General features: G+C 47.2%; 1 protein-coding gene across 1 annotated transcript in view; it reads left to right on the top strand.

Moving 5' to 3' along the window:
- Positions 1-1,607: 1,607 nt before the first annotated feature.
- plxnb3 (plexin B3) overlaps positions 1,608-26,704 on the top strand; it is a gene marked incomplete at both ends in the record, with an annotated part of 41,596 nt that continues 16,499 nt past the window's right edge. The window contains 16 exon segments of the mRNA XM_083641299.1: positions 1,608-2,026; positions 4,003-4,447; positions 4,741-5,046; positions 7,705-7,884; positions 8,228-8,356; positions 8,480-8,580; positions 10,734-10,866; positions 12,218-12,377; positions 13,098-13,206; positions 15,682-15,790; positions 16,384-16,500; positions 19,532-19,645; positions 20,169-20,259; positions 20,345-20,514; positions 22,894-23,045; positions 23,505-23,610. Of these exon segments, the coding sequence (XP_083497425.1) occupies positions 1,608-2,026; positions 4,003-4,447; positions 4,741-5,046; positions 7,705-7,884; positions 8,228-8,356; positions 8,480-8,580; positions 10,734-10,866; positions 12,218-12,377; positions 13,098-13,206; positions 15,682-15,790; positions 16,384-16,500; positions 19,532-19,645; positions 20,169-20,259; positions 20,345-20,514; positions 22,894-23,045; positions 23,505-23,610 (2,841 nt within the window).

Raw genomic sequence — 26,704 nt, 5'->3', positions numbered from 1 at the left:
TGCAAAGTGATGCCACGCCTTAAACCAGTAGAAACCAGTTTATTAAAATCCGTCTGAATCTACTGTTTCTGCACAGTGATGCCACGCCTTAAACCAGTAGAAACCAGTTTATTAAAATCAGTCTGAATCTACTGTTTCTGCAAAATGATGCCACGCCTTAAACCAGTAGAAACCAGCTGTTTAAATCAGTCTGAATCTATTGTTTCTGCAAAGTGATGCCACGCCTTAAACCAGTAGAAACCAGTTTATTAAAATCCGTCTGAATCTACTGTTTCTGCACAGTGATGCCACGCCTTAAACCAGTAGAAACCAGTTTATTAAAATCAGTCTGAATCTACTGTTTCTGCAAAGTGATGCCACGCCTTAAACCAGTAGAAACCAGCTGTTTAAATCAGTCTGAATCTATTGTTTCTGCAAAGTGATGCCACGCCTTAAACCAGTAGAAACCAGCTGTTTAAATCAGTCTGAATCTACTGTTTCTGCAAAGTGATGCCACGCCTTAAACCAGTAGAAACCAGCTGTTTAAATCAGTCTGAATCTATTGTTTCTGCAAAGTGATGCCACGCCTTAAACCAGTAGAAACCAGCTGTTTAAATCAGTCTGAATCTACTGTTTCTGCAAAGTGATGCCACGCCTTAAACCAGTAGAAACCAGTTTATTAAAATCCGTCTGAATCTACTGTTTCTGCACAGTGATGCCACGCCTTAAACCAGTAGAAACCAGTTTATTAAAATCAGTCTGAATCTATTGTTTCTGCAAAGTGATGCCATGCCTTAAACCAGTAGAAACCAGCTGTTTAAATCAGTCTGAATCTATTGTTTCTGCAAAGTGATGCCACGCCTTAAACCAGTAGAAACCAGCTGTTTAAATCAGTCTGAATCTATTGTTTCAGCAAAGTGATGCCACGCCTTAAACCAGTAGAAACCAGCTGTTTAAATCAGTCTGAATCTACTGTTTCTGCAAAGTGATGCCACGCCTTAAATCAGTAGAAACCAGCTGTTAAAACCAGTCTGAATCTACTGTTTCTGATTGATTGATTGAAAGGTAAAGGGACAGATACATAAACATAGAGCATTTACATGAAACAGTCTTTGTTATATATCCTGACATTTATAGCCTAAGCTAGTTTGCAATGTCTGTCCCTAGATGTTATAAGGCAAGTATAAAAACAGGGTACAGAATACAGACTATAGAATACAGCTGTTAGGTTATACAAAATATAAAAGATAAAACAAATATACATCTGTTATGTACAGTATACAGGATATGTAGTAAATATACATTAATGTGTTAATGTAATACATTAATAACATCAAGGAAAGCAGCATAAGATTAGCAACTTAAAATGGGGAGTTTTATCCACACACACCCATCCACTCTCTGAATAGTGATGCCACGCCCTAAACCAGTAGTTAAAACCAATCTGAATCTACTGTTTCTGCAGAGTGATGCCACACCCTAAACCAGTAGGTTTGGACTGTTGGACTGAAGGAGCTGTCCAGGACATGCGTGTAATAATCTCTCTCTGTCGCTCTCTCTGTTTGTCTGTCTGTCTCTCTCTGTCTCTCTGTCTCTCTCTCTCATCCAGCAGGTAAAGAGGAGCAGCCATGTTGGCCTCCTCACTGCTCCTCCTCCTCGCCCTCCCCTCCCTCCTGGCAGAGGGCAGTCATGTGACCGCTGACCCCTCTGTGACCTCTGACCCCTCTGTGCGGGCAGTGCAGCTAGACGGCGGCCCCCTCTCCCACCTGCTGCTGGGGCCGGGGGCGGGGCCGGGGGCGGGCCATCTGTATGTGGGCGGGGTCGACCACCTGTACCAGCTGACCTCTGACCTGGAAGTGATGTCACACGCCCGGACCGGCCCAGCGCTCGACTCGCCCGACTGCCTCCCCCCCATCCTCCCCGATGACTGCCCCTCCGCATCCCTCACACACAACCACAACAAGCTGCTGCTGCTCGAGCCAGGGGAGAGGGAGAGATCGAGCCTGATCGTCTGTGGCTCGCTCTACCAAGGCATCTGTGACAAGAGGTGAGAGAGAGGGGGAGAGAGAGACAGAGTGAGGGGGAGAGAGACAGAGTGAGGGGGAGAGAGAGACAGAGTGAGGGGGAGAGAGACAGAGTGAGGAGGAGAGAGAGACAGAGTGAGGGGGGAGAGAGAGACAGAGTGAGGGGGGAGAGAGAGACAGAGTGAAGGGGGAGAGAGAGACAGAGTGAGGGGGAGAGAGAGACAGAGTGAGGGGGAGAGAGAGGCAGAGTGAGGGGGAGAGAGAGACAGAGTGAGGGGGATAGAGAGACAGAGTGAGGGGGGGAGAGAGAGACAGAGAGACAGAGTGAGGGGGAGAGAGAGGCAGAGTGAGGGGGAGAGAGAGACAGAGTGAGGGGGAGAGAGACAGAGTGAGGGGGATAGAGAGACAGAGTGAGGGGGGGAGAGAGAGACAGAGTGAGGGGGAGAGAGAGACAGAGTGAGGGGGGGAGAGAGGCAGAGTGAGGGGGAGAGAGAGACAGAGTGAGGGGGAGAGAGAGGCAGAGTGAGGGGGAGAGAGAGACAGAGTGAGGGGGAGAGAGAGACAGAGTGAGGGGGAGAGAGAGAGTCTGATGGTCTGTAGCTGCTTTCATTGTGTTATGCCTTTCATTACGCCAGTGGAGGTCATAGGTCATAGGTCATAGCCCCGAATCGACGTGTGTCTGAGAGGGCACGCCTCGGGAAGACGGGAATCCCAGCTAATTCATAAAAAATTACAGCAGGACTGAGGGAAAACCACCTCCAGATTCAAGTTCTACTATCAGAAGTAAGATAACCAAAGCATATCTGCAGTCTGTTGTGCGTTAAATAGACTCCTCGGATATAATAATAATCTCTCTGGCAATAGGTGCACAGAGAAATCCATCTGCAGCTGCTTTATGCACAGCTGCAAAATGATCTTCAACTCCCCAGAATATATTCATGCATCTGCACACAGTACGTCCTCTCATAATAATGCAGGTGGAACATGAAGATTTTTCGGTAGCCTACCCTGTCTTGGAAAACACTTTAAATGACTTTTCTCTTTGATGTCTTAACAAGCAGCTGTTGAGAGCTGCTGATAGGCTACATGGCATGTTTTCGTTGTTTTTGTTCCTCATACAGTAGCCTACACTATAACCTGCACATGAAAATATTTATATATAATATAATAATATTATTATAATATTATAATAATAATAATATAATAATAATATATAAATATATTTTCACCGGACTTGGTGACCAGCATCATTTTAATTTGTCGGACTTTGATTAATTATAAGAATGAAACTCAGCGCCCATCGTTCACCCTCCGGGAGCGGTGGATGCTATCTGAAAACGCACTCCGGGGCGGAAATATGGCGGGGCTGCTTGGTCTTGTGTGAAAACAATTTCTGTGGCAAGGCTGCCGGCGTTGCGGGCCTTCTGAATGGCAATATTGTGCGACCTGTGTGTGAAAGTGGCTCTAGGCAGCTCTGACAAGAGGTGAGAGAGAGACAGAGGGGGGGGAGAGAGAGGGAGAGAGACAGAGTGAGAGGGGGGAGAGATAGAGTCATGCTGATGCCACCATATTGACTCCCATATTGACTCCCATATTGACTCCCATATTGACTCCCATGTTGACTCCCATATTGACTCCCATATTGACTCCTATATTGACTCCCATGTTGACTCCCATGTTGACTCCCATGTTGACTCCCATGTTGACTCCCATGTTGACTCCCATATTGACTCCCATATTGACTCCCATATTGACTCCCATATTGACTCCCATATTGACTCCCATATTGACTCCCATGTTGACTCCCATATTGACTCCCATATTGACTCCCATATTGACTCCCATATTGACTCCTATATTGACTCCCATATTGACTCCCATGTTGACTCCCATGTTGACTCCCATGTTGACTCCCATATTGACTCCCATATTGACTCCCATATTGACTCCCATATTGACTCTGTATCTCACATGTCTAACGTCCTCTCTCCTCCTGCAGGAGTCTGTCCAACATCTCTGTGCTCCTCTATCAGACGTCCAACCCGGTCGACACTCAGTACGTCGCAGCCAACGACCCGCGCGTCTCCACGGTCGCAGTCGTCATAACGACCGAGAACAAACAGGAAGTCAGGGGCGGGGCCCTGCGGCTGATGCTGGTGGGGCGGGGCTACACCAGCGTGGGGCCCGGAGACATCCCACCAATTACCACACGGCGCCTGGCCCCTGTTGCCCCGCCTCGTCTGGCCTTCTCCCAGGAGGAGGAGCTTGGGAAGCTGGTAGTGGGGAGTTACTCCGAGTACAACAACCACTTTGTCAAGGCCATCGCCTACGGCGACCACGTCTACTTCCTGTTCTCGCGGCGCGACATGTGGCACAGGAAGGAGTACCGGACCTACGCCTCGCGCCTCTGCACTTCCGACCGCAGCTTCTACTCCTACGTGGAGGTCAGGTCAAGTTTATTTGTATAGCCCTAATTCACAAGCATGTCTCAGAGGGCTTTACAGATAATTATGTCTACAGTAGCTAAGGGGGGAGAATGGAGAGCAGAACAAACAGGGTATACTGTGGCTGGGTGATATGGTTGAAATCAATCATGGTTGAAATCAGTCACGATCATCACAAGGGTCATTCTCAATACCAATATGGTATATATAATATATATCACAATATGGTTCATGTCAGCAAAGTCACGTACATTTAGTAATCCAATGATCATCTTCCCACATATTATAATTAGGTCCCCCTGAGCTGTCATGATGACGACTTACAACCGACAACCTACAACTATAACCTGGCCCAGGGGGCGTGGCTGGGTGTGCAGGGGGGCGCAGTGGCCCTGTTCGTGGTCATGGCAGTGGGCGCGGCATCGACGCCTGTGGCCACGCCGCGCTCGGCGCTGTGCGTGTACAAGATGGCTGAGCTGGACCGCGCCCTGCAGCATGCACAGGAACTCTGCTACACCCAGGCCGGGCGAGGAGAGGGGGGGCTCCAAGATGCCTACATCGAATATGCTGTGTCATCAAAATGTCTCACGCTGCCCAAGGTGAACACACACACACACACACACACACACACACACACACACACACACACACACTCACTCACTCACTCACTCACTCACTCACTCACTCACTCTCACACACACACACACACACACACACTCACACTCACTCACTCACTCACTCTCACTCACACACACACACACACACACACACACACACACACACACACACACTCACTCTCTCACACACACACACACACACACACACACACACACTCACTCTCTCTCACACACACACACACACACACACACACACACTCACACACACGCAACTGCGATGCATTATTATGGAACCCACCGCGGTTCTTCCCAAGGAAGAAAAACAACAAACACCTGAATAATGTCATGGGCAAACTGGAGGAGTGCAGAAACACCCGTTGAGTCGTGGGTGGCAGCAGTACAAATCAACTGGCAACTTTGATATTTCATCTGCGCATTGAAGCTGTGGTCTGCCCCCCTGCTGGGCAACGCCAGCTCACCTGATCCAGCTGTTTTGATCTCTGTTACATCTACATTCCACTAGGTCCGTGTTCGGTCCGTCTGCGCTGCGTTACGGCATCGGAGCCGATACGTTTCCACTCTAATCATTGTGTCAACTCCCACCTACTCCGCTGCGTTGCGTGTCTACTCCGTCCCAGCTCCGACGATCCGGAGCTCTCCGAAAAAGATACGCAAGGCTTCTATTTTTCACGGATGACAGAGCAAAGCCGCAGCAAGTTGGACGGAGCCAGGCCTGGAGTCAACAGGGCAGAGGTGTTTAGCATTCAATATCAAGCCAGAGGACAAACATGTATGAGGAAAAGTTCATAATTGAAGTGGAAAACCACAAAATAATATATGACACGACCCATCCTTTTTACAAGGACAACACCAAGCAAGCCCACCCCTCCTCTGCTTCTCCAGTTGGGAACAATGATCTTCTGCCTGTTTGTTGTTGTATTTATCCAACATACAAATTGTCTCGCGCGATTTTACCGTGATAACCTGTGGGTCTCGTCACTCTAGCTGTCTGGCGGAGCGGAGCCGTGACGTGCACAGCACGCAGCCGGTTAGTGTTGGCGGAGCACAGAGCACGGAGCAAAACCGGAGAACAGCTGCAACGCAACGCAAATGCAACCAGTGCAATCCCGGCGTTACAGCCCCCGATTCACACGCTACAAGCCGAGAATATGAACTTATATATTGCTACAATTAACTCATTAACAGTGTGTAACAGACTACAGTCAGTGTGCAACAGAATAGCTTACATACATTCTGACTGTGTGTTATGGAACGCATCTACCAGCGGCCACAACAACTGGGCCAAGTTAGAGAAAGCGTGTTAAAGCAGAATACGGGACTATCTGGAGAAAACAAAACGTGAACAATCTGAGGTGTGTGTGTGTGTGTGTGTGTGTGTGTGTGTGTGTGTGTGTGTGTGTGTGTGTGTGTGTGTGTGTGTGTGTGTGTGTGTGTGTGTGTGCAGTGCATGGAGACCTGCACGGCTGCCTTGACCGAATAGAAGTGAGCATTGCTTCTTTGTGAAGATTTTTGTTGCGGATCTTTGTGCGGATTCGTTGGGACCTGTGCATGTGCCAGGGGAGGGGGGTGTTTCCCATAGAGCTACAGGTGCGTTCCCCCACCTCTCCAGATAGCACTACACAGGGTTTGACCTGTAGGAAAGTGTTCCCCTACCTCTCCAGATAGCACTACACAGGGTTTGACCTGTAGGAAAGGGGGCAGTGTTGTGATTGACAGCCGCTGTTGTGCTAGCTGGAGCCAAATGGGACATCTGATGACATCGCAGATTATATCTGATGACATCACAGATTATACACACATTCAGATTCAGGTCAGTACTCAGTATTAAACGATGTGTGTGTGTGTGTGTGTGTGTGTGTGTGTGTGTGTGTGTGTGTGTGTGTGTGTGTGTGTGTGTGTGTGTGTGTGTGTGTGTGTGTGTGTGTGTGAGCGTGCGTGCGTGTGTTGGGGATTAGAGCTGGTTAGCTTCAGCAGCTGGAGTTATCATCGGACAGCTGTCATTCAAACACACACACACACACACACACAAACATCCAATAGGACTTGCTTGACCTATATACACTATACCCCCCCCCCCCCCCCCCCAGTGTAACCGAGTTGAATCAGTGCGGATTCCTCGTGAGTCCCGAGTGGTAGCGAGTGGATTGGTTAAACTCACTCCCCAGGTATAAAGGCATGTTAATCAGCTCCGCCAAGGGAGCTAGCTCTCTTGGCGTTGCGGTTAACATGTCGGTCTCCCAAGCCGAGGGTCGGCAGTTTGAATCCACCCCTGGGCAAGCCCTTAACATGGGTTGCTGCAAGTACCACCTACACAACGGCGTTACACCAGCACACATGCACCTAAACGCATACACACATGCACCTACACACACACACGCACACGCACACATGCACAAAAATGGGGGGTTGTGTGCGAGGCTGTGAACAAACACCAGGAATGTGTAAGACCGGTTTAACCTGTCTGTCTCTCTGCTCAAACTGTTGACTCTCTCTCGCCTCTCCCTCCCTCTCTCTCCATCTCCCTCCCTCTCTCTCCATCTCCCTCCCCTCCCTCTCTTTCCATCTCTCTCCCTCTCTCGCTGTCTCTCTCCCTCCCCTCTCTCTCTATTCGTCTCTAAGGACTCTCTATCAGAGTATCCCTGTGGGGGGGAACACACCCCCAACCCCATCGCCAGCGCTGTGCCCCTCACCTCCACGCCCACCATCACCTCGACGACCCACCTCACCGCTGTTACCACGGCGACGGAGGCGGGGCACACCATCGCCTTCCTGGGAGACAGACACGGGCGACTGCACAAGGTCCTCATTCTCTTTCTGGTCTAGACTGAAATGAGTTTCTTGAGCCCTATTGGCTCAGGACCAGTATGACCTTTGACCTGGGGACCTCTGGTCATTTGTAATCATTGTGGAGCACGAGATTTTTTGGCATTGCGTGCGCACCAGAAACTATAATCCTGTGCAAATCAGCTATGTCCGTAATTTGTGTAAAGCAGATTCGTCCCGTGCCAATCGGCAACTTGTGATTTGGGGTCGTTTTTTTTTTTTCAAGTTTGTTTTCTCTACTCCTTGTGTTGGTCGTTATAAATGACAGTTTGACAGTGTGTGTGTGTGTGTGTGTGTGTGTGTGTGTGTGCGAGCGCAGGTGCTGGTGCGTTCTGATTGGTCAGGTGAGCTGTATGACAGTGTGCTGGTGGACCGCAACAGTGCCATCAATGCTGACCTCCTATTGGATGAGAGCCAGGAGAACGTTTATGCTCTGACAAACAACAAGGTGGGCGGGGCCACCTCTGTTCTCTTCTTCTACTCTCTGTCTCTCTCTTTCTTCCTTTCTTTCTTTATCAACAGAAAAGTGAAATAAAATGTTCATATTGATTATGGCTTGTCTATCTCTCAGCTGTCTAAGGTTCCTGTGTCGTCATGTGAGAGACAGACAGACTGCCAGTCCTGTCTTGCTGTCAGAGACCCGTACTGTGGCTGGTGTGTCCTGGAGGGAAGGTAGGTCTACATAGGTACTGTGGCTGGTGTGTCCTGGAGGGAAGGTAGGTCTACATAGGTACATAGGAACGTTTTAGTCCAGTAAAAATGTCACTTGACCTCACACTAATTGCAACAAAACCAAACTCAACTGATTTTGTATCCTCAATATGTCCTCAATGAAGGAAAAAAAGTGTTAAGGAAATGTATGAAGGGAAGTTTTTGAAAATGACCCATATGATGCTACCAAAAACGTTTATTTATTTATTTTTTAACTTTTTTTTTTTTCTTTCTCCTTGAAGCAAAAAACACATACAGGATATAAGTGATGAGATTTATGGCACATTTAAAAAAAAAAAAAAAAGGCTTCCATAGGCTTCCATAGGCTACCATCATATTTAGGTCATTTTCAAAACTTTCCCTTCATACATTTCCTTAACACTTTTTTTCCTTCATTGAGGACATATTGAGGATACAAAATCAGTTGAGTTTGGTTTTGTTGCAATTCGTGTGAGGTTGACCCACATATTTGCGTAAAATGCCTGGACTATTTTGGCGCTGTTGGAATGTGTATTTGGTGACTTAACTCAGGTACGCTAGTCGCTCCACAGAGTACTAGTCATTGTGCTAAGTTAACTAGCAGGAGGGGTGCATCATATCAAACGATATGATAACTTTGTGTGCCCCCAGTGGAAAGATGTCTCATTGCTGCCACATAGTGAAATTCATTCATTCAACCTCTATTTGATACCAACATTAGATTGATCATTTCCACGTGACGGACAATATTCTTTAAAGCGGGACTTACCCCCCCAGATTTCCTGCAAAAGGGCTCTCCACTCGATCCTAAAACCCCGCAGGCAAGATGGCCGCCCACACTCCCCTCCTTACCTGGCAGAATTCCTCCCCCATAAACTAACATATCTTGTCCAATAAGTATGTAACATACAAAATAAAACAACCCGTAATATCTTAATTTTATGTAGAATGCAGAGGACATGTAACTGTTTAGTTAAACTTGCATTCCAGGAATATTGTGCTCTAAAGATGACGTTAGTGGCTCGAGACTGTTTCGTCCTGAAACCCACATAGGTTGCGCCAGGCGTAACCTATGTGGGATTCGAAATAACGCATCCGAGATAGAAACGTTATGAATATAGCCACGTTATAAACAACAAACTAACGCTCGTGATCCGTATGGAAACAGTGTTACTCGAAATGGTTAAAAGTTCTATCAATTTGGTCATTTAGTGGCGTTTTACTGCCATGTAACATAACTAACTAGCGGCTAACATTAGGCACATGGATGCATTTCTCTTAAAGGGCTCGCGCCGCGTGAACTACAGTAATAATCAATGGGGAAAAAAAACAATTTTTCACATGAGTGGGGCGCGTGCTAAACCCACTGTGATGTCACGATGTACCAAATATCCCATTCATTTGAGGGCACAAAAAAAAGCAGTGTTCAACCCATAGAGGGAACTTATGCTGCTGAAAATGATACAAATGGTACAATGGTAACAGTTTGGTCTCAAATGTGGAAATTTTTACCAGAATTCTTCACACACCACCCCCAAAGTCATATATATTGGTTAAAAGCTGAAAAAAAGTGTTTTGGGGGTAAGTTACACTTTAAGGACAATTTCAGTATTTTTCAACCTGGACCCTATTTTCATATCTGTTTATGTATGACAATTGATTATCAATCAAATTCTTAACGATCGATTATTATCAGTCATCGAGTCTGTCTGTCTGCAGGGTTCCCACAGTCATGGAAAACCTGGATTTTTTATTTACTTATTTATTTTTCCATCAAATCTTTTTTACAGGCCTGGAAAAGTAATGGAATTTTGTTGTCTGTAATAAATTAACTGTCACAGTCATCTTCCGTTGATAACAGTCCACGTAATGTAACATAACGTCATAGTTATTTCCTGTAGCTGTTGATGCTCTATGTGTTGACGCGTGACGTTTTGTTCACGATCACTGCATGTTCACGCTTCATGTTCCTTCTGTTATTGTTTGTTATTGTTATTGTTTGTTGTGTGTTGTTTGTTATCGTTTGTTTGTTTGTTTATTTCTTATTGTTTGTTATTGTTTGTTTTGTTCATTCTCTCACTATCAGTTTGCTGCTGTTTATTTGTTATATTTTGTTTGTTTGTTTGTTTCCCCAGATGTTGTCGTAAACATCAGTGCCAACGTCACGCACAACCCAACCATTGGCTGTGGAGCTTCGAGCCGACCAATCAGTGTGTGACCGTCCAAAGCCTGGAGCCGACCAGTCAGAGCAAAGATGAGCAGACGCAGGTAGGCCAGGAAGTGATGTGATTGCAGCAGATTCCCCCCCCCCCAATATATATATATTTTTTATAGAACAGTACACAAACAAAACAAACACAGACACAGAAAAAGAAAAGAAAGAAAAAACATACAAACATCATCAACATTCAATATTACGACATGTAAGTACCATTACAACATGTTAGTACATATTACAACATGTTAGTACCAACATGTTAGTACCAGCTGAGCCACATAAGGTGCTGATGTGCTTATAAGAAATGTACATGAGGGGTCCATGAGAAACCAGCCAGACGAGTCACCTCATCGAGGTCGGCTAGAAACGGGTCCCAGATAGTTTTTAAGTGAGTTGGTTCTCAGGAACCTGAGTCTCTCCATCCGTATAACAGAGATAATTTCCATCAACCACAATTGAAAAGGAGGTGAAGAGGGGGACTTCCATTCCTTCAGAATTATTTTTTTGGCAACAGTTGTCCCCAGTATCAGAGACTGTTGCACAGCTGTAGGGAAGTTCAGAGAGGACTCCGAGCAGCCGAAGATGGCGAGTTCTGCCTCCGGCTGAAGGGTTATTTTGTAGGCCTTAGAATACCAGTCAAATATTTTAGCCCAGAATCCCATATGTGAAGGGCAGAACCAGAAGGCATGAGATAGTGTGCACTCAGACACCTCACACCTGTCACACAGTGGTGAAACAGAAGGGAAGATCTTGTGTAAGTTATGTTTGGAATAGTGAAGATGGTTCACTTTAAACTGGATTAACTGGTGTCTGCTATTAACTGACCGACTCCTTTCCCATAATGTCAGATAAATCATTACCAAGTTCCCCCTGCAGCTTGCAGCTGATTCGTGGATAGATTACTGGTTATTACATTTATTTATTTTTTATTTAACCTTTATTTAACCAGGTAAGTCTTTAAGAACAAATTCTTATTCACAATGGCGACCTGGCAGAAGGCACAGCCTTTTGAGGGATAGGGGGTAGGGGATAAAATAAATACAAAGTTACAACACATTTAAAACATGGCAGACAGACAGAGCAAACATGAAAAACAAACAAAGCAGACAGGCAGGGGATAAGTACTAGTTCAGGAAGCAGTTGCAGGTGTCAGTGAAAATGTCCATGATAGAGTCCTTGAAAGCTGAGAGATGAAATTGACCAGTTTTAGTTTTTTTTTGTAAGCCATTCCAGTCTGTCGGCACGGGAGAATGAAATGACGAATGACTGATTACCGAATGTGTTTTGGGGATTTTATTAAATATGCAATCAATCAAACTGCATCATATTGAAATCTCATTGGACTGTATCAGAGGATGAAGCTGCATCTGATTGGTTGACCCCAGCCTGAATGTCTCCTAGGTAATGCTGTCAGTCATCCAGCTTCCCGCCCTCTCGGAGGCGGAGTCCTTGTCCTGCGCCTTTGGGCTCCTCCCACCTCACCCCGCCGTCGTCATGGGAACGAGGATCACCTGTCAATCACCCCCGCCGGAGCATCTCCCACCCATGCCAACAGGAAGTGGTGAGGACATGTTGCTTTATAAATAAAGGTTCAGTTTTGATGGAAAACATGTTTTCTCGTAGAATTTAAAAGCTGAAAAGTCCGTAGACAGCATCAGGGTTAAGGCATTTTTATGCTTTAACATACATTTATCTGAACCAACTTCCAACAGCTTCTTTTGGGTTCTATTGAGGGCATGGTCGGACAACTCACTCTCTGAATCCAACCTCTGAATTGGCCGCCCCATCCTGCCCCCTCCCCAGCCATAGGGTAGAGTAGTGGGGTATGAAGAGGGGGGCGGGGGGTGAGATCTCTGACCAATCATGACACATGTAAACAAAACCGAGGCAGGTGATTAGAGAAATTAGCAACTTGGAGTTTGAGAAATCATACCCGAGTTTGCGACTAGGAATTCAGAGTGAACAAGTTGTATTTGATGTGTCCTAGTTTGCGAGCTCAAAGTTATAATCGAATGCAGCAAAAGACACAAAGTAACTCCAGAGCTCTGCTGAAGCTTTGATCTCCTGACTGGTCTGGAGGTAAACACAGGGCCGTTACCATGGAAACTGAAAGGATGTGACTCATGACTTCCTGCTATTCACTGTGTTCCTGTGTGTGTGTTCCTGTGTGCGTGTGTATATGTGCATGTGTGTGTGTGTGTGTGTGTGTGTGTGTGTGTGTGTGTGTGTGTGTGTGCGTGCGTGCGTGCGTGCGTGTCTTCCTGTGACTTCCTTTTTCCAGATCACATGACCCTGCGCGTGTCGTTGATGTTCGGTCAGGTGGCCATTGCCCACGGCAACATGACCTTCTATGACTGTGCAGCCACGGGCCGACTGAACCAAAGCTCACAGTGAGACACACACGCACGTGCACACACACACGCACACACACACACACACACACACACACACACACACACACACACACACACTATCGAGAGGGTTAAACTCTGCTCTACTGTGGAATACAGAGAGTTACAGTATGTGGAGCTGAGGGGGTTAAACTCTGCTCTACTGTGGAATACAGAGAGTTATGTGGAGCTTAGGGGGTTAAACTCTGCTCTACTGTGGAATACAGAGAGTTATGTGGAGCTGAGAGGGTTAAACTCTGCTCTACTGTGGAATACAGAAAGTTATGTGGAGCTGAGGGGGTTAAACTCTGCTCTACTGTGGAATACAGAGAGTTATGTAGAGCTGAGAGGGTTAAACTCTGCTCTACTGTGGAATACAGAGAGTTATCTGGAGCTGAGAGGGTTAAACTCTGCTCTACTGTGGAATACAGAGAGTTATGTAGAGCTGAGAGGGTTAAACTCTGCTCTACTGTGGAATACAGAGAGGTATGTAGAGCTGAGAGGGTTAAACTCTGCTCTACTGTGGAATACAGAGAGTTATGTAGAGCTGAGGGGGTTAAACTCTGCTCTACTGTGGAATACAGAGAGTTATGTGGAGCTGAGAGGGTTAAACTCTGCTCTACTGTGGAATACAGAGAGTTATGTAGAGCTGAGAGGGTTAAACTCTGCTCTACTGTGGAATACAGAGAGTTATGTAGAGCTGAGAGGGTCAAGGTCCTTGCACATAGAGTCCGTTTTTTCGTCCGAAATTGACGCACGAAAAAAATAAAAATACGACCTCATTTGTGTCAATCATCATTGACACACCGAGTCCGACAATTACGTCCGTCATTTAAGTTTTCGGACGAGGTTCGATTTTCTGCGTTTTTCCGCATCCATGAAATCGTTTTGACAGGTGTTTGACCACCCAGTGTTGCTATTCACAATGAAAAATGGCATCTGAGAAGTTAATTCAGTTCGTCTCCCAGCACAAAGCATTTTATGGCAAAGCAGGAATACAGAGATTCGGAATTAAAAGACAGAATGTGCTGGGTGATTGCAGACCAGCTTGGAATGCGGGACGCGGTGTGTGTGTGTGTGTGTGTGTGTGTATGGGGAAGGGGGGGGGGGGGGAGGAGAGAGACAGAGAGCCACACAGACACACTGCCAGTTGTGGATCAATAGGATCGCGGTAGTTTTCTTTTCGTTGCGAATCTTCGCAACGAATATTGGATAATTAACGCATCGGACTCAGTGGGCAAGGTATCTGTGCGTGACGTGTTTTTTTCGGATGACGGATTAAAAAAACGCAGCGAACAATTCGGACTCTGTGTGCAAGAACCTTTAAACTCTGTTCTACTGTGGAATACAGAGAGTTATCTGGAGCTGAGAGGGTTAAACTCTGCTCTACTGTGGAATACAGAGAGTTATGTGGAGCTGAGAGGGTTAAACTCTGCTCTACTGTGGAATACAGAGAGTTATGTGGAGCTGAGGGGGTTAAACTCTGCTCTACTGTGGAATACAGAAAGTTATGTGGAGCTGAGAGGGTTAAACTCTGCTCTACTGTGGAATACAGAGAGTTATGTGGAGCTGAGAGGGTTAAACTCTGCTCTACTGTGGAATACAGAGAGTTATGTGGAGCTGAGAGGGTTAAACTCTGTTCTACTGTGGAATACAGAAAGTTATGTGGAGCTGAGAGGGTTAAACTCTGTTCTACTGTGGAATACAGAAAGTTATGTGGAGCTGAGGGGGTTAAACTCTGCTCTACTGTGGAATACAGAGAGTTATGTGGAGCTGAGAGGGTTAAACTCTGTTCTACTGTGGAATACAGAGAGGTATGTAGAGCTGAGAGGGTTAAACTCTGCTCTACTGTGGAATACAGAGAGTTATGTAGAGCTGAGAGGGTTAAACTCTGCTCTACTGTGGAATACAGAGAGTTATGTGGAGCTGAGAGGGTTAAACTCTGTTCTACTGTGGAATACAGAGAGTTATGTGGAGCTGAGAGGGTTAAACTCTGCTCTACTGTGGAATACAGAGAGGTATGTAGAGCTGAGGGGGTTAAACTCTGCTCTACTGTGGAATACAGAGAGTTATGTGGAGCTGAGAGGGTTAAACTCTGCTCTACTGTGGAATACAGAGAGTTATGTAGAGCTGAGAGGGTTAAACTCTGCTCTACTGTGGAATACAGAGAGTTATGTAGAGCTGAGAGGGTTAAACTCTGCTCTACTGTGGAATACAGAGAGTTATGTAGAGCTGAGGGGGTTAAACTCTGCTCTACTGTGGAATACAGAGAGTTATGTGGAGCTGAGAGGGTTAAACTCTGCTCTACTGTGGAATACAGAGAGTTATGTAGAGCTGAGGGGGTTAAACTCTGCTCTACTGTGGAATACAGAGAGTTATGTGGAGCTTAAGGGGTAATCAGCATTGTGGGAACTCGTTTGGCTTGAATGTAACAATGTTCATAATACTAATAACAATAATGATGTCATCACTCAGGTGCCTGGCGTGTGTCAGCAGTGTCTGGGCTTGTAACTGGTGTCCACTGGACCAACTCTGTTCTCCAAACCAAAGCTGTCCAAATCAACGCATCATCCTGAACCAGAGGGTAAGACAGTCTGTCTGTCTGTCTGTCTGTCTGCCTGTCTGCCTGTCTGTCTGTCTGTCTGCTTCTCTGTCTGTCTTTTGTGTGTGTGTGTGTGTGTGTGTGTGTGTGTGTGTGTGTGTGTGTGTGTGTGTGTGTGTGTGTGTGTGTGTGTGTGTGTGTGTGTGTGTGTGTGTGTGTGTGTGTGTGTGTGTGTGCCTGCCTGCCTGTCTGTCTGTCTGTCTACATGTCTGTCTGCCTGCCTGCCCATCTGTCTGCTTGTCTGTCTGTCTGTCTGTCTGTCTGTCTGTCTGTCTCTCTGTCTGTCTGTCTGTGTGTCTGTCTGTCTTTTGTGTGTGTGTGTGTGTGTGTGTGTGTGTGTGTGTGTGTGTGTGTGTGTGTGTGTGTGTGTGTGTCTGCCTGCCTGCCTGTCTGTCTGTCTGTCTGTCTGTCTGTCTGTCTGCCTGCCCATCTGTCTGCTTGTCTGTCTGTCTGTATGTCTCTCTGTCTGTCTGCTTGCCTGTCTCTCTGTCTCTCTGTCTGTCTGCCTACCTGTCTGTCTGTGTGTCTGTCTGCCTGCCTGCCTGTCTCTCTGCTCACCTTGTCTCTCTCTCCAGCTGTCTCCAGGTCCGTCCTCCTGTCCCCTGGTCTTTTCCCTGCAGGGTTCTGCCTTAGTGCCCATGGGCTTCACTACCACCCTGGTGCTGCTGGGCCGAAACCTGGACATTTACATTGTGAGTTCTAATTACATTATTTTGACTACATTTAATTTGTATTCTGTTAGACAGACAGACAGACAGAAAGACAGGCAGGCACACAGGCAGACAGACAGACAGACAGACAGACAGGCAGGCAGGCAGACAGACAGACAGACAGACAGACAGGCAGGCAGGCAGACAGACAGACAGACAGACAGACAGACAGAAAGACAAGAAGACAGGCAGGCAGACAGACAGACAGAAAGACAAGAAGACAGGCAGGCAGACAGACAGACAGGCAGACAGACAGACTTTGTACTCTCTTACTTTATTTGTTTGATCATTCATTGGAACAGTGCCGCTGAGCTGCCTGCATCTGACTGGGCTATTCACTCTAGTTTCATTGCGTAACGCCCCATTCAGTGAGAGAGTCGTTCATAATGTCTCAGTAAGACATGAGCGCCCTCTCCAGGGAGATACAGGAACTACTGCAGAAGGGAGCTGTGGTGCTTCAGGAGGACAGAGAGAGATCTGGATCACATGCTTACTGTAAACAAGATGCTGGCCATGAGTTCACCACAGTGTTACTTTCATGTCCCAGTGGTACAGAGACACAGAGACACAGAGACACAGGAGATTCCTGCGTTTTGCCTTTCAGGGGGTAGCTTACGACTACACAGACGCCCCGCCCCCTGCCCCCCCCCCCCCCCCCGCCCCCCCCCCCCGCCCCTTTTTGACCTGTGAGACAGTGGCATATTCACTGCACATAGGTGCACATGTCATGTGCATACTTTAGACGTGCTTAAACATTTTAAATTTGACGTATTTGACGTACAGGTGCAAATAGCATATACCTACATACAATTAAACGTTAGACATACATAATGGTAGCAGCTACAGTACGGTACAGTACAGCTACTACACTATTTGTGTATGTTAAGGAGTCTCGTGGCCTGCGGGAAGAAACTGTCCCTCAAGCGATTTGTGCGTGCTTTTGGGACCCTGTATCTCCTCCCTGAGGGTAACAGGGAGAACAGGTTGTTGTGGGGATGGTTTGTGTCTTTGATGATCTTCAGGGACCTCCTGAGGCACCGCTGGTTATACAGTTCCTGCAGTTCTGGCAGCTCACATCCTGTTACGTGCTGGGCCGCGCGTCTCACTCTTCGTAGCGCCCTGCGGTCCAGGTGGTGAAGCAGCCAGTCAGCAGGCTTTCAATGGTGCCAGAAGTCCCGAAGGATTTCTGGCCTTAGCCCAAATTTCTTCAGGCGCCTGAGTCCGTGTAGTCGCTGTTGGGCCTTTTTGACAACAGTGGCGGTGTGACCGGCCCATGTCAGGTCCTGGTGGATGTTGACTCCCAGGTACTTGAAGCTGTCCACCCTTTCCACCACTGTGCCGTTGATGGTGATTGGGGGGTGTGCGCCCCCCCCCCCCTCCTGTAGTCTACAATGATCTCCTTGGTCTTGGAGACGTTCAGAGAGAGGTGGTTGTCCTGGCGCCATTGTTCTAGGCCCCCCACCTCCTCTCTGTAGGCCGTCTCATCGCTCCTGGAGATCAGCCCCACGACTGCTGTGTCATCTGCAAACTTCACGATGGTGTTCGAAGATTGAGTCGCCACGCAGTTGTGGGTGTAGAGGTCGTACCAGAAGGGGCTGGAGACGCACCCCTGTGGCACTCCTATGCTGATGGTCAGTGGGGAGGAGGTGAGGTTGCCCACTCTCACCCCCTGGCGGCGATCTGTCAGGAAATCCAGGATCCAGTGGGGGGCTGGTGGGGGGGAGAGGTGGCGGAGAGGGGTAGGAGAGGAGGGGGGGAGGAGGGGGGGGGCGCTCTGGCAGAGGGGTCAAACCTAGTGTAGAATGCGTTGAGTTCGTCCGGCAGGGAGGGTGATGTGTGGGGGGATTGCTGTTTCTCCCCCTTGAAGTCAATGGCTGCATGGAGTCCTCTCCATAGATGCTTGGGGTTGTTAGCATATTGCCATATTCTCTCCGTGCTCTTTTTATAGTGGTTCGGAGGGCATATCTTGTCTGCTTGTATTCCTCTGGTGTTCCAGAGTTGAAGGCGGTGGTCCTGGCGTGGAGGGCAGCCCGGACATCACTGTTGATCCAGGGTTTCTGGTTTGGCATTAGTTTGATTATTTTTGTTGGGATTATATCCACTGTGCATTTTTTTATGAAGCCTGTTACCGTTTCTGCATAATCGTCCAGGTCCCCTGCAGCCCTGAACTCTTCTAATATAATAGAATAGAATAGAAAAGGTGGTACGTGACATCAACATCAATATATCTCAGAGCTTAAAAGTCACTGAACTTCGGTGAGGCGGAGCAGAGAATCCAAGTGGTGGAAAACACAACAACTGGCACTGAACAGGCCTGCTAGCTCTGGAGAAAACAGCAAGCCAGTTAACCAAATGGCTGAAAGATGAGAACAGAGGCAGACGCAAAAACCTACGTATTATATATATATTATATTATTATATATTATATATTATTATTCTAGGCCTGCAGGAGGAGCTGGAAGGTACAAACGCAAGTTTACAGAGTCCTGGATTCCCGAGATCCTCCGGCTTGACACCAAAGCGGGTCAGAGGGTAATGGACAGTGATGTCAGAGGGTAATGAACAGTGATGTCAGAGGGTAATGAACAGTGATGTCAGAGGGTAATGGACAGTGATGTCAGAGGGTAATGAACAGTGATGTCAGAGGGTAATGAACAGTGATGTCAGAGGGTAATGGACAGTGAGGTCAGAGGGTAATGAACAGTGATGTCAGAGGGTAATGAACAGTGATGTCAGAGGGTAATGGACAGTGATGTCAGAGGGTAATGAACAGTGATGTCAGAGGGTAATGGACAGTGATGTCAGAGGGTAATGGACAGTGATCGTCAGGATACTTGTACCGCAAAAGTACATCTGTAGAGTTACAATACTTTGTGTGTTTGTTTGTGTGTGTGTGTGTGTGTGTGTGTGTGTGTGTGTGTGTGTGTGTGTGTGTGTGTGTGTGTGTGTGTGTGTGTGTGTGTGTGTGTGTGTGTGTGTGTGTGTGTGTGTGTATGTGTTTGTGTGTGTGCAGGATGAGGCTGAGTATGTGTGTGTGGTGGAGATGGAGGGAGTCCAGATCAACCTGACAGCTACAGAGGAGAAAACACACAAAGACACACACACCTTCACCTGTACCCCGCACCAGGTACACACACACACACACACACACACACACACACACACACACACACACACACACACACACACACACACACACATTCAGGAAATACACTTTGCACTCAACATAACATGAATAATATGAAAAACAAACATTACATTTTGAAATTTCACATTTTTAAAGGAGCATTCCAACATTTTGGGAGATTCCCCTATTTGCCATCTTCCTGATAGTAAGACGAGAAGATAGATGCCGTTTGCTTTATCGCTTCGCTGGGCAGTTAAGTTAAGTTAAGTTAAGTTAAGTTAAGTTATCCTAAGTTATCGCCCATTATGTATTTTTAGCAACTTGTTGTCAGACTCTGATGTCGTGCTAGTTTGTTGAATGTCAATGCGATTCACTTTGTGCCATTAAGGCTGTAGCTTATGCTCAGACAGTTGTCTTCCTTCCATGCATGAAGTGCAGCTGTGTGGACAGTTTTCACAACGCGCCATTGTGTCTTCAAGTTTAACCTGTCTGTCTGTCTGTCTGTCTGTCTGTCTGTCTGTAGTTCCAGTTTGCAGTCAGTCAGCTCCAGTATTTGGCTCCTGTCTATCTGAGGAGAGGAGGGCGACGCATCGACGCCAAGCCCCGCCTCCGCCGTGAGAACCGATCACTAACATGTTCTAACCTCTGTCTCTGATTGGTCGATTATCTCTCATTATCCGTCATTACCTCTCACTCTAGTCCAGCTGTATGACTGCTCAGCCGGCCAATCAGATTGCTCTCAATGCCGGGCGGTGCCAGAGGAGTATGGGTGTGTCTGGTGTCCAGAAAGTCCCGCCCCCAGCTGTGTTTACAACCAATCCTGCTCCAGCATTCCTGCAGACACCTGCCCACCTCCACAGATCACACAGGTGAAGGACCAGCCCCTAATGAATTCATCAATAAATTAATCAATCAATCAATCAATTAATAAATTAATAAATCACTATCAGAATCTGTAGAAACCAGTCTGAATTTATCCAGAAAATCAGCCATATTGAACCAAATCGGCAACCTCCGTCTTGGAAAAATGAAGCCAACGTGGAAGTACTGTACCATACTCATGTCCAGGTTAACGAATATTCTACTGGATGGTTCCCCCAACAATAACAATGTTATGTACCTTTAAAGGAACACAACACAAAAAACAGCTGAATGTACCTTTAAAGGAACACAACACAAAAACAGCTGAATGTACCTTTAAAGGAACACAGCAACATTTTGGGAGATTCTCCTATTTGCCATCTTCCCGATAGTAAGATGAGAAGATAGATGCCCTTCTCTTCTCTATGTGTGCAGTAGAAAAGTAGCGACCCTCCCCTCCTGCTAGTTAGCTTAGCACAATGACTGGTAGCAAGAATTAGGGGCTACATGTCCAGACAGGATCTAGAAAAACTAATTCACGCCTTCATCTACAGTAGGTTAGACTACTGCAATAGCCTTTTCTCTGGTCTCTCCAAAAAAGAACTTAGGCAACTTCAGCTCATTCAGAATGCTGCTGCTAGAGTTCTAACAAAGACTAAGAAAGCTGATCATATCACTCCAGTTCTTAAGTCCTTACACTGGTTGCCAGTGTGTCATAGAATAGATTTTAAATGACATATATGATATATAGATGAACCATTCAGCAACAATGTTCAAGTAAGTCATGTTCGAGTAAGACTAATATATATATATATATATATATATATATTTATAAAATGGCTCTCTCAAATCAAGCAATCTGATTGGTTCACAGCCATTGTATAATTCCAGTAACCGAGTTCAATAACCCATGGCCATGGGTTATTGGTTGCCATGGCAACTCTCTTATTAAGAGAGTAATAATAAGGCTTACCTCAAATGACAACGTAGAAAAAAAAAATGGCGGAGACAGCTGTCAGATCCTTGTGAATCGATCTTCGCTTATAACTTTACTAATACTTCGCAGAAAATGATGTTTTGTACAAGAATAGATGCGGGCTAATGTCTTCTTTGCAAAAGAAAGGCTGTTAACCCCGCATTTAACCCCGTAACGTTAGTTGGTGTCGGCTTTGCAGAAAGCATTCAGCTTCTCAGCAAGCGCTGAGAATGCAGCGCTGCGGCTCGAGCTGCCTGTCGGGGATTCCAGAAAGCTCTCAGCTACTCAGCAAGCGCCAGGATTGGCCAATGTCAACTTCAGTCTCCAGAACGATCCAATCAAATCACCCGCATGTTCTTGCGGTCCCGCCTTACAGTAGTGTTTCAACTGACTCTATCAGAATGACATGCCAGTCGGAGTCGGACTTATAGTATTATTATTATTATTATATTATCATACTTGGAAACCGTTTTATAAAAGCTCGAGCTGCGTGTGTTGTGGAATATATCCCCCTGCTCAGCAGTTATCCCACTCGGCCTGCGGCCTCGTGGGATAACAGCTGATCAGGGGGATATATTCTTCACAACACACTGGCTCTCATGCTATATTGCTTAAATATATATATATATATATATGTATGTATGCCAGTATAAGATGAGTTCAACCAACCTGAACATCATCATCATAAAGGCCTCCTTACCTTCTAGTCTCGCTGCCATTTAGGGCTTTAATGGAAACAGGCACAAATTTGTGTACCTGTTTTTCCTAGCTAGTTGAGCATGGAGCCGGAGGCCGGATGGGAGTGGCTCATACTCTGAGGCTAGTGGAGCACGGAGCCAGAGGCCGGATGGGAGTGGCTCATACTCTGAGGCTAGTGGAGCACGGAGCCAGAGGCCGGATGGGAGTGGCTCATACTCTGAGGCTAGTGGAGCACGGAGCCAGAGGCCGGATGGGAGTGGCTCATACTCTGAGGCTAGTGGAGCACGGAGCCGGAGGCCGGATGGGAGTGGCTCATACTGGACGTCGTCTGAGCTGTTTTACGTGCAATCGGGCTGAAACTTTCAGGGGGTGTAAAGAGCACCTGTGCGGGTGACCTGACGGAGCCAGATTTTTTAAATAGGGCAGATTAATTGCCCTAATTGCCCTAAGGCTGAGGCTATAGTTCAGTGATGATGTCACCAGTGATGTCATCAGTGATGATGTCAAAGACAGAACTTTTTGTTTAGAAAGTTGTTGTCTGAGCAGTATGCTGACTTCCGACTTGTTATTTTAAATGTCTGTCTGTCTGTCTGTCTGCCTGTCTATCTGCCTGCCTGTCTGCCTGTCTGCCTGCCTGTCTGTCTGCCTGCCTGTCTGTCTGTCTGCGTGCCTGTCTCCCTGTCTGCCTGCCTGTCTGTCTGTCTGTCTGAAGGTGCTGCCTGTCTCTGGTCCTGTGCAAGGTGGTCTCCTCGTCACCATCAGAGGTTCTAACCTGGGGATGAAGTACCAGGATGTGGAGGGCAGAGTTACTGTGGCCGGAGTGCCCTGTCACCCCCAGTCTGACGGCTACCAGATCTCTACCAGGTAACACACACACACACACACACACACACACACACACACACACACACACACACACACACACACACACACACACACACACACACACACACTTCAGAGGTGCAGTGAAATTTGCCCTCTGCATTTGACCCATCCTGGCTCGTCCTTCTCCAGGCCGCTGGTATGAAGATGATTCTGCATGTTTTTAGTGGTGGTCCATGTTCATGTTATATGGAGGAAACCCCAGGGGAGCACGGGGAGAACATACAAACTTCACACAGAAAGGCCCTTTTCACCAGATAGCCCACCTGTGCATCAGACACCGAACACATGGGGAGACATCATACCCCCAGTGTCAACATGTGGGAATCAAACCCACGGCCTTCTTGCTGTGAGTTGAGAGCACTACCACTGCGCCACCATGCACAGGAATGTAACGTGCATGTTGTGTGTGTGTGTGTGTGTGTGTGTGTGTGTGTCCAGGATAGTGTGTGAGTTGCAGCCAAGTGGGGTGCAGAGGGAGGGGCCTGTCCTGGTTTCCGTGGGAACGACCCCGGCTGGAAGGTCAACACAGACGTTCACATATCAGGTAACAGATCACTCAGTCAGCTGATCAGTAAAGCTGTAATATGTAAGCTTTGTCTCCCCCTGCTGGCATTGAGGACGTGCTTCATGCTGGCTTCACGTGGTATCGAGAAAAGTTTGCGGTACGGACTAGCCTAACTACGTTAAGTCACAAAATACACATTTCAACGGCGCCAAAACGCTCCTATGTTCTCTCATGTACATGTTGTGACTTGTGCATTCACCACGTAATGAAATAGTAATGTAAAATCACGATTCATTGTAATTTTCAAAGCAAAATCCAGAGCCACAACTTCCGGTTTTGTCATGTATTTGCTTCGTAAATTACAATGTCTTGTAATTTTAGATGATTATTTCATAACATGGTGAATGCATCACGAGTCACAATGTTTTTGGAGCATTTTTGAGCTGTTGGAATGTGTATTTGGTTACTTAACAGCGGTAGGCTAGCCTGTACCAATGACTACCAGTCATTGTGCTAAGCTAACTAGCAGGAGGGGAGGGTCGCTACTTTTCTACTGCACACATAGAGAAGAGAAGGGCATCTATCTTCTCATCTTACTATCGGGAAGATGGCAAATAGGAGAATCTCCCAAAATGTTGCTGTGTTCCTTTAAAGGTACATTCAGCTGTTTTTGTGTTGTGTTCCTTTAAAGGTACATTCAGCTGTTTTTTTCAAGTGTTAAATGGCTCTATCGCATCGCAATCTGACCTTCCGTTTCCCAGAAAATTGATAGAAATTGGCGTCAACCTCAAACTATCCAATCAGAGAAAAGTTGAGATTTTCTGGGAAACGAAAGGTCAGATCGTGATGCCTTTAACTCATTGAGTGCCAAGGACGTCGATCGACGTCAAATGCGTTTTTTGACGGTGGGACGTGGATGAAAGCCTCGGGCATCTCCTGTACAAATATGGGAGCTATTGAAGGTGTATAACCTATTTTACGGACTCATTAGGTGGCGAGAGTGCTCTCCAGATTAGAGAGAGGTCCGGAAAACAGCTGGAAAAAGCCGTGATCAAAGAGAAACCGATGCATGCTGCAGCCAGAGCCATATAGATTGCTCTGTCTGCAACTGACGTTGGCTGCGCACAGCAGTCAATCCGCGCACACAACTGAGCCCCTCTGCCTCTGTCTGTCTGTCTGCATAGTTTATCCACACGATTAGCCGCCAGAAAGGCAGCACCCGACGCCGAAGGGCCAAACCTTTCCCTGCAGTCCGGCTTGGCATTTCCGTATCGCGCTGGGAACAAAAACGGAGCCCTCCGAAAATAGAGTGGGTGCGTGTTGGCTGTGTGTTCGTGTGGGGAGGAGTTTGCAGTTGAGGGGGGGAGGGGGGGGGGGAGCGGGGTGGGGCACGCAGGGCATCACACAACTACACCACGTCACTACATCAGAAAATATTATCTTCAGACTCAGTGAATGTGCTTGAAATGCTTCATTTCACAAAAGGCGGAATATCTCAGGTTCTAATTTGAAACGTCTCTTTTTGCTCAAAACGACCTATCTTCTCCGGCTCATAACTAAAGAACGGAAAATGGTATCAATAAACTTTTTTTTGCTGATGATACAATAGAGCCAGCTCGTTCTTTGTGCATGTTCGGTGTTTACATAGTAATATCACACAATATTCTGTGGGCCTCGAGAAATCACTGAAAACGCTCTGAAAACTCTGGCACTGGGAGCGTCCGTCACTCAATAAGTTAAAAGACTAGAATGTATTTTTTCACCCCGAATCACCATCGATGAGTCCCTACGAGTTACGGTTGCGGAGATACGTCCGCCCTGCCTGCAGGACTGCAGGAGAGAGAGATAGAGGACAGGAGATACGTCCGCCCTGCCTGCAGGACTACAGGAGAGAGAGATAGAGGACAGGAGATACGTCCGCCCTGCCTGCAGGACTACAGGAGAGAGAGATAGAGGACAGGAGATACGTCCGCCCTGCCTGCAGGACTACAGGAGAGAGAGATAGAGGACAGGAGATACGTCCGCCCTGCCTGCAGGACTACAGGAGAGAGAGATAGAGGACAGGAGATACGTCCGCCCTGCCTGCAGGACTACAGGAGAGAGAGATAGAGGACAGGAGATACGTCCGCCCTGCCTGCAGGACTACAGGAGAGAGAGATAGAGGACAGGAGATACGTCCGCCCTGCCTGCAGGACTACAGGAGAGAGAGATAGAGGACAGGAGATACGTCCGCCCTGCCTGCAGGACTACAGGAGAGAGAGATAGAGGACAGGAAATATGTCCTCTCTGCCTGCAGGACTACAGGAGAGAGATATTGGACAGGAAATATGTCCTCTCTTCCTGCAGGACTACAGGAGAGAGATAGAGGACAGGAGATATGTCCTCTCTTCCTGCAGGACTACAGGAGAGAGATCGAGGACAGGAGATATGTCCTCTCTGCCTGCAGGACTACAGGAGAGAGATCGAGGACAGGAGATATGTCCTCTCTGCCTGCAGGACTACAGGAGAGAGATCGAGGACAGGAGATATGTCCTCTCTGCCTGCAGGACTACAGGAGAGAGATCGAGGACAGGAAATATGTCCTCTCTGCCTGCAGGACTACAGGAGAGAGATAGAGGACAGGAGATATGTCCTCTCTGCCTGCAGGACTACAGGAGATAGATAGAGGACAGGAGATATGTCCTCTCTTCCTGCAGGACTACAGGAGAGAGATAGAGGACAGGAGATACGTCCTCTCTGCCTGCAGGACTACAGGAGAGAGATAGAGGACAGGAGGTACGTCCTCTCTGCCTGCAGGACTACAGGAGAGAGATAGAGGACAGGAGATATGTCCTCTCTGCCTGCAGGACTACAGGAGAGAGATAGAGGACAGCCTGCCTGCCTGTCAGTTGGGGGTTTCAAGTCACTGACCAAACACTCAATTTCAGTGATTGCTGTCAGAATATAGAGCCATTTAACACGTATTTTAACACAAAAACATCGCTGAATGTACCTTTAAATGCTCTGAGATACACATCTTCACGTAGCCTGGTAAACCAGCCGGTCACGTGAACTCACATTTCATTTCGTTCCTCTTCCCGTCTGGCCCCATCCCCTTGGTGGGATCTTAACAGAAACTGCAAAGCAGACGAGC

This window comes from Poromitra crassiceps (assembly GCF_964638095.1).
Source record: "Poromitra crassiceps genome assembly, chromosome: 8".
In the NCBI taxonomy this organism is placed as follows: domain Eukaryota; kingdom Metazoa; phylum Chordata; class Actinopteri; order Beryciformes; family Melamphaidae; genus Poromitra; species Poromitra crassiceps.
This window is presented reverse-complemented; position numbering and strand designations above follow the sequence as displayed.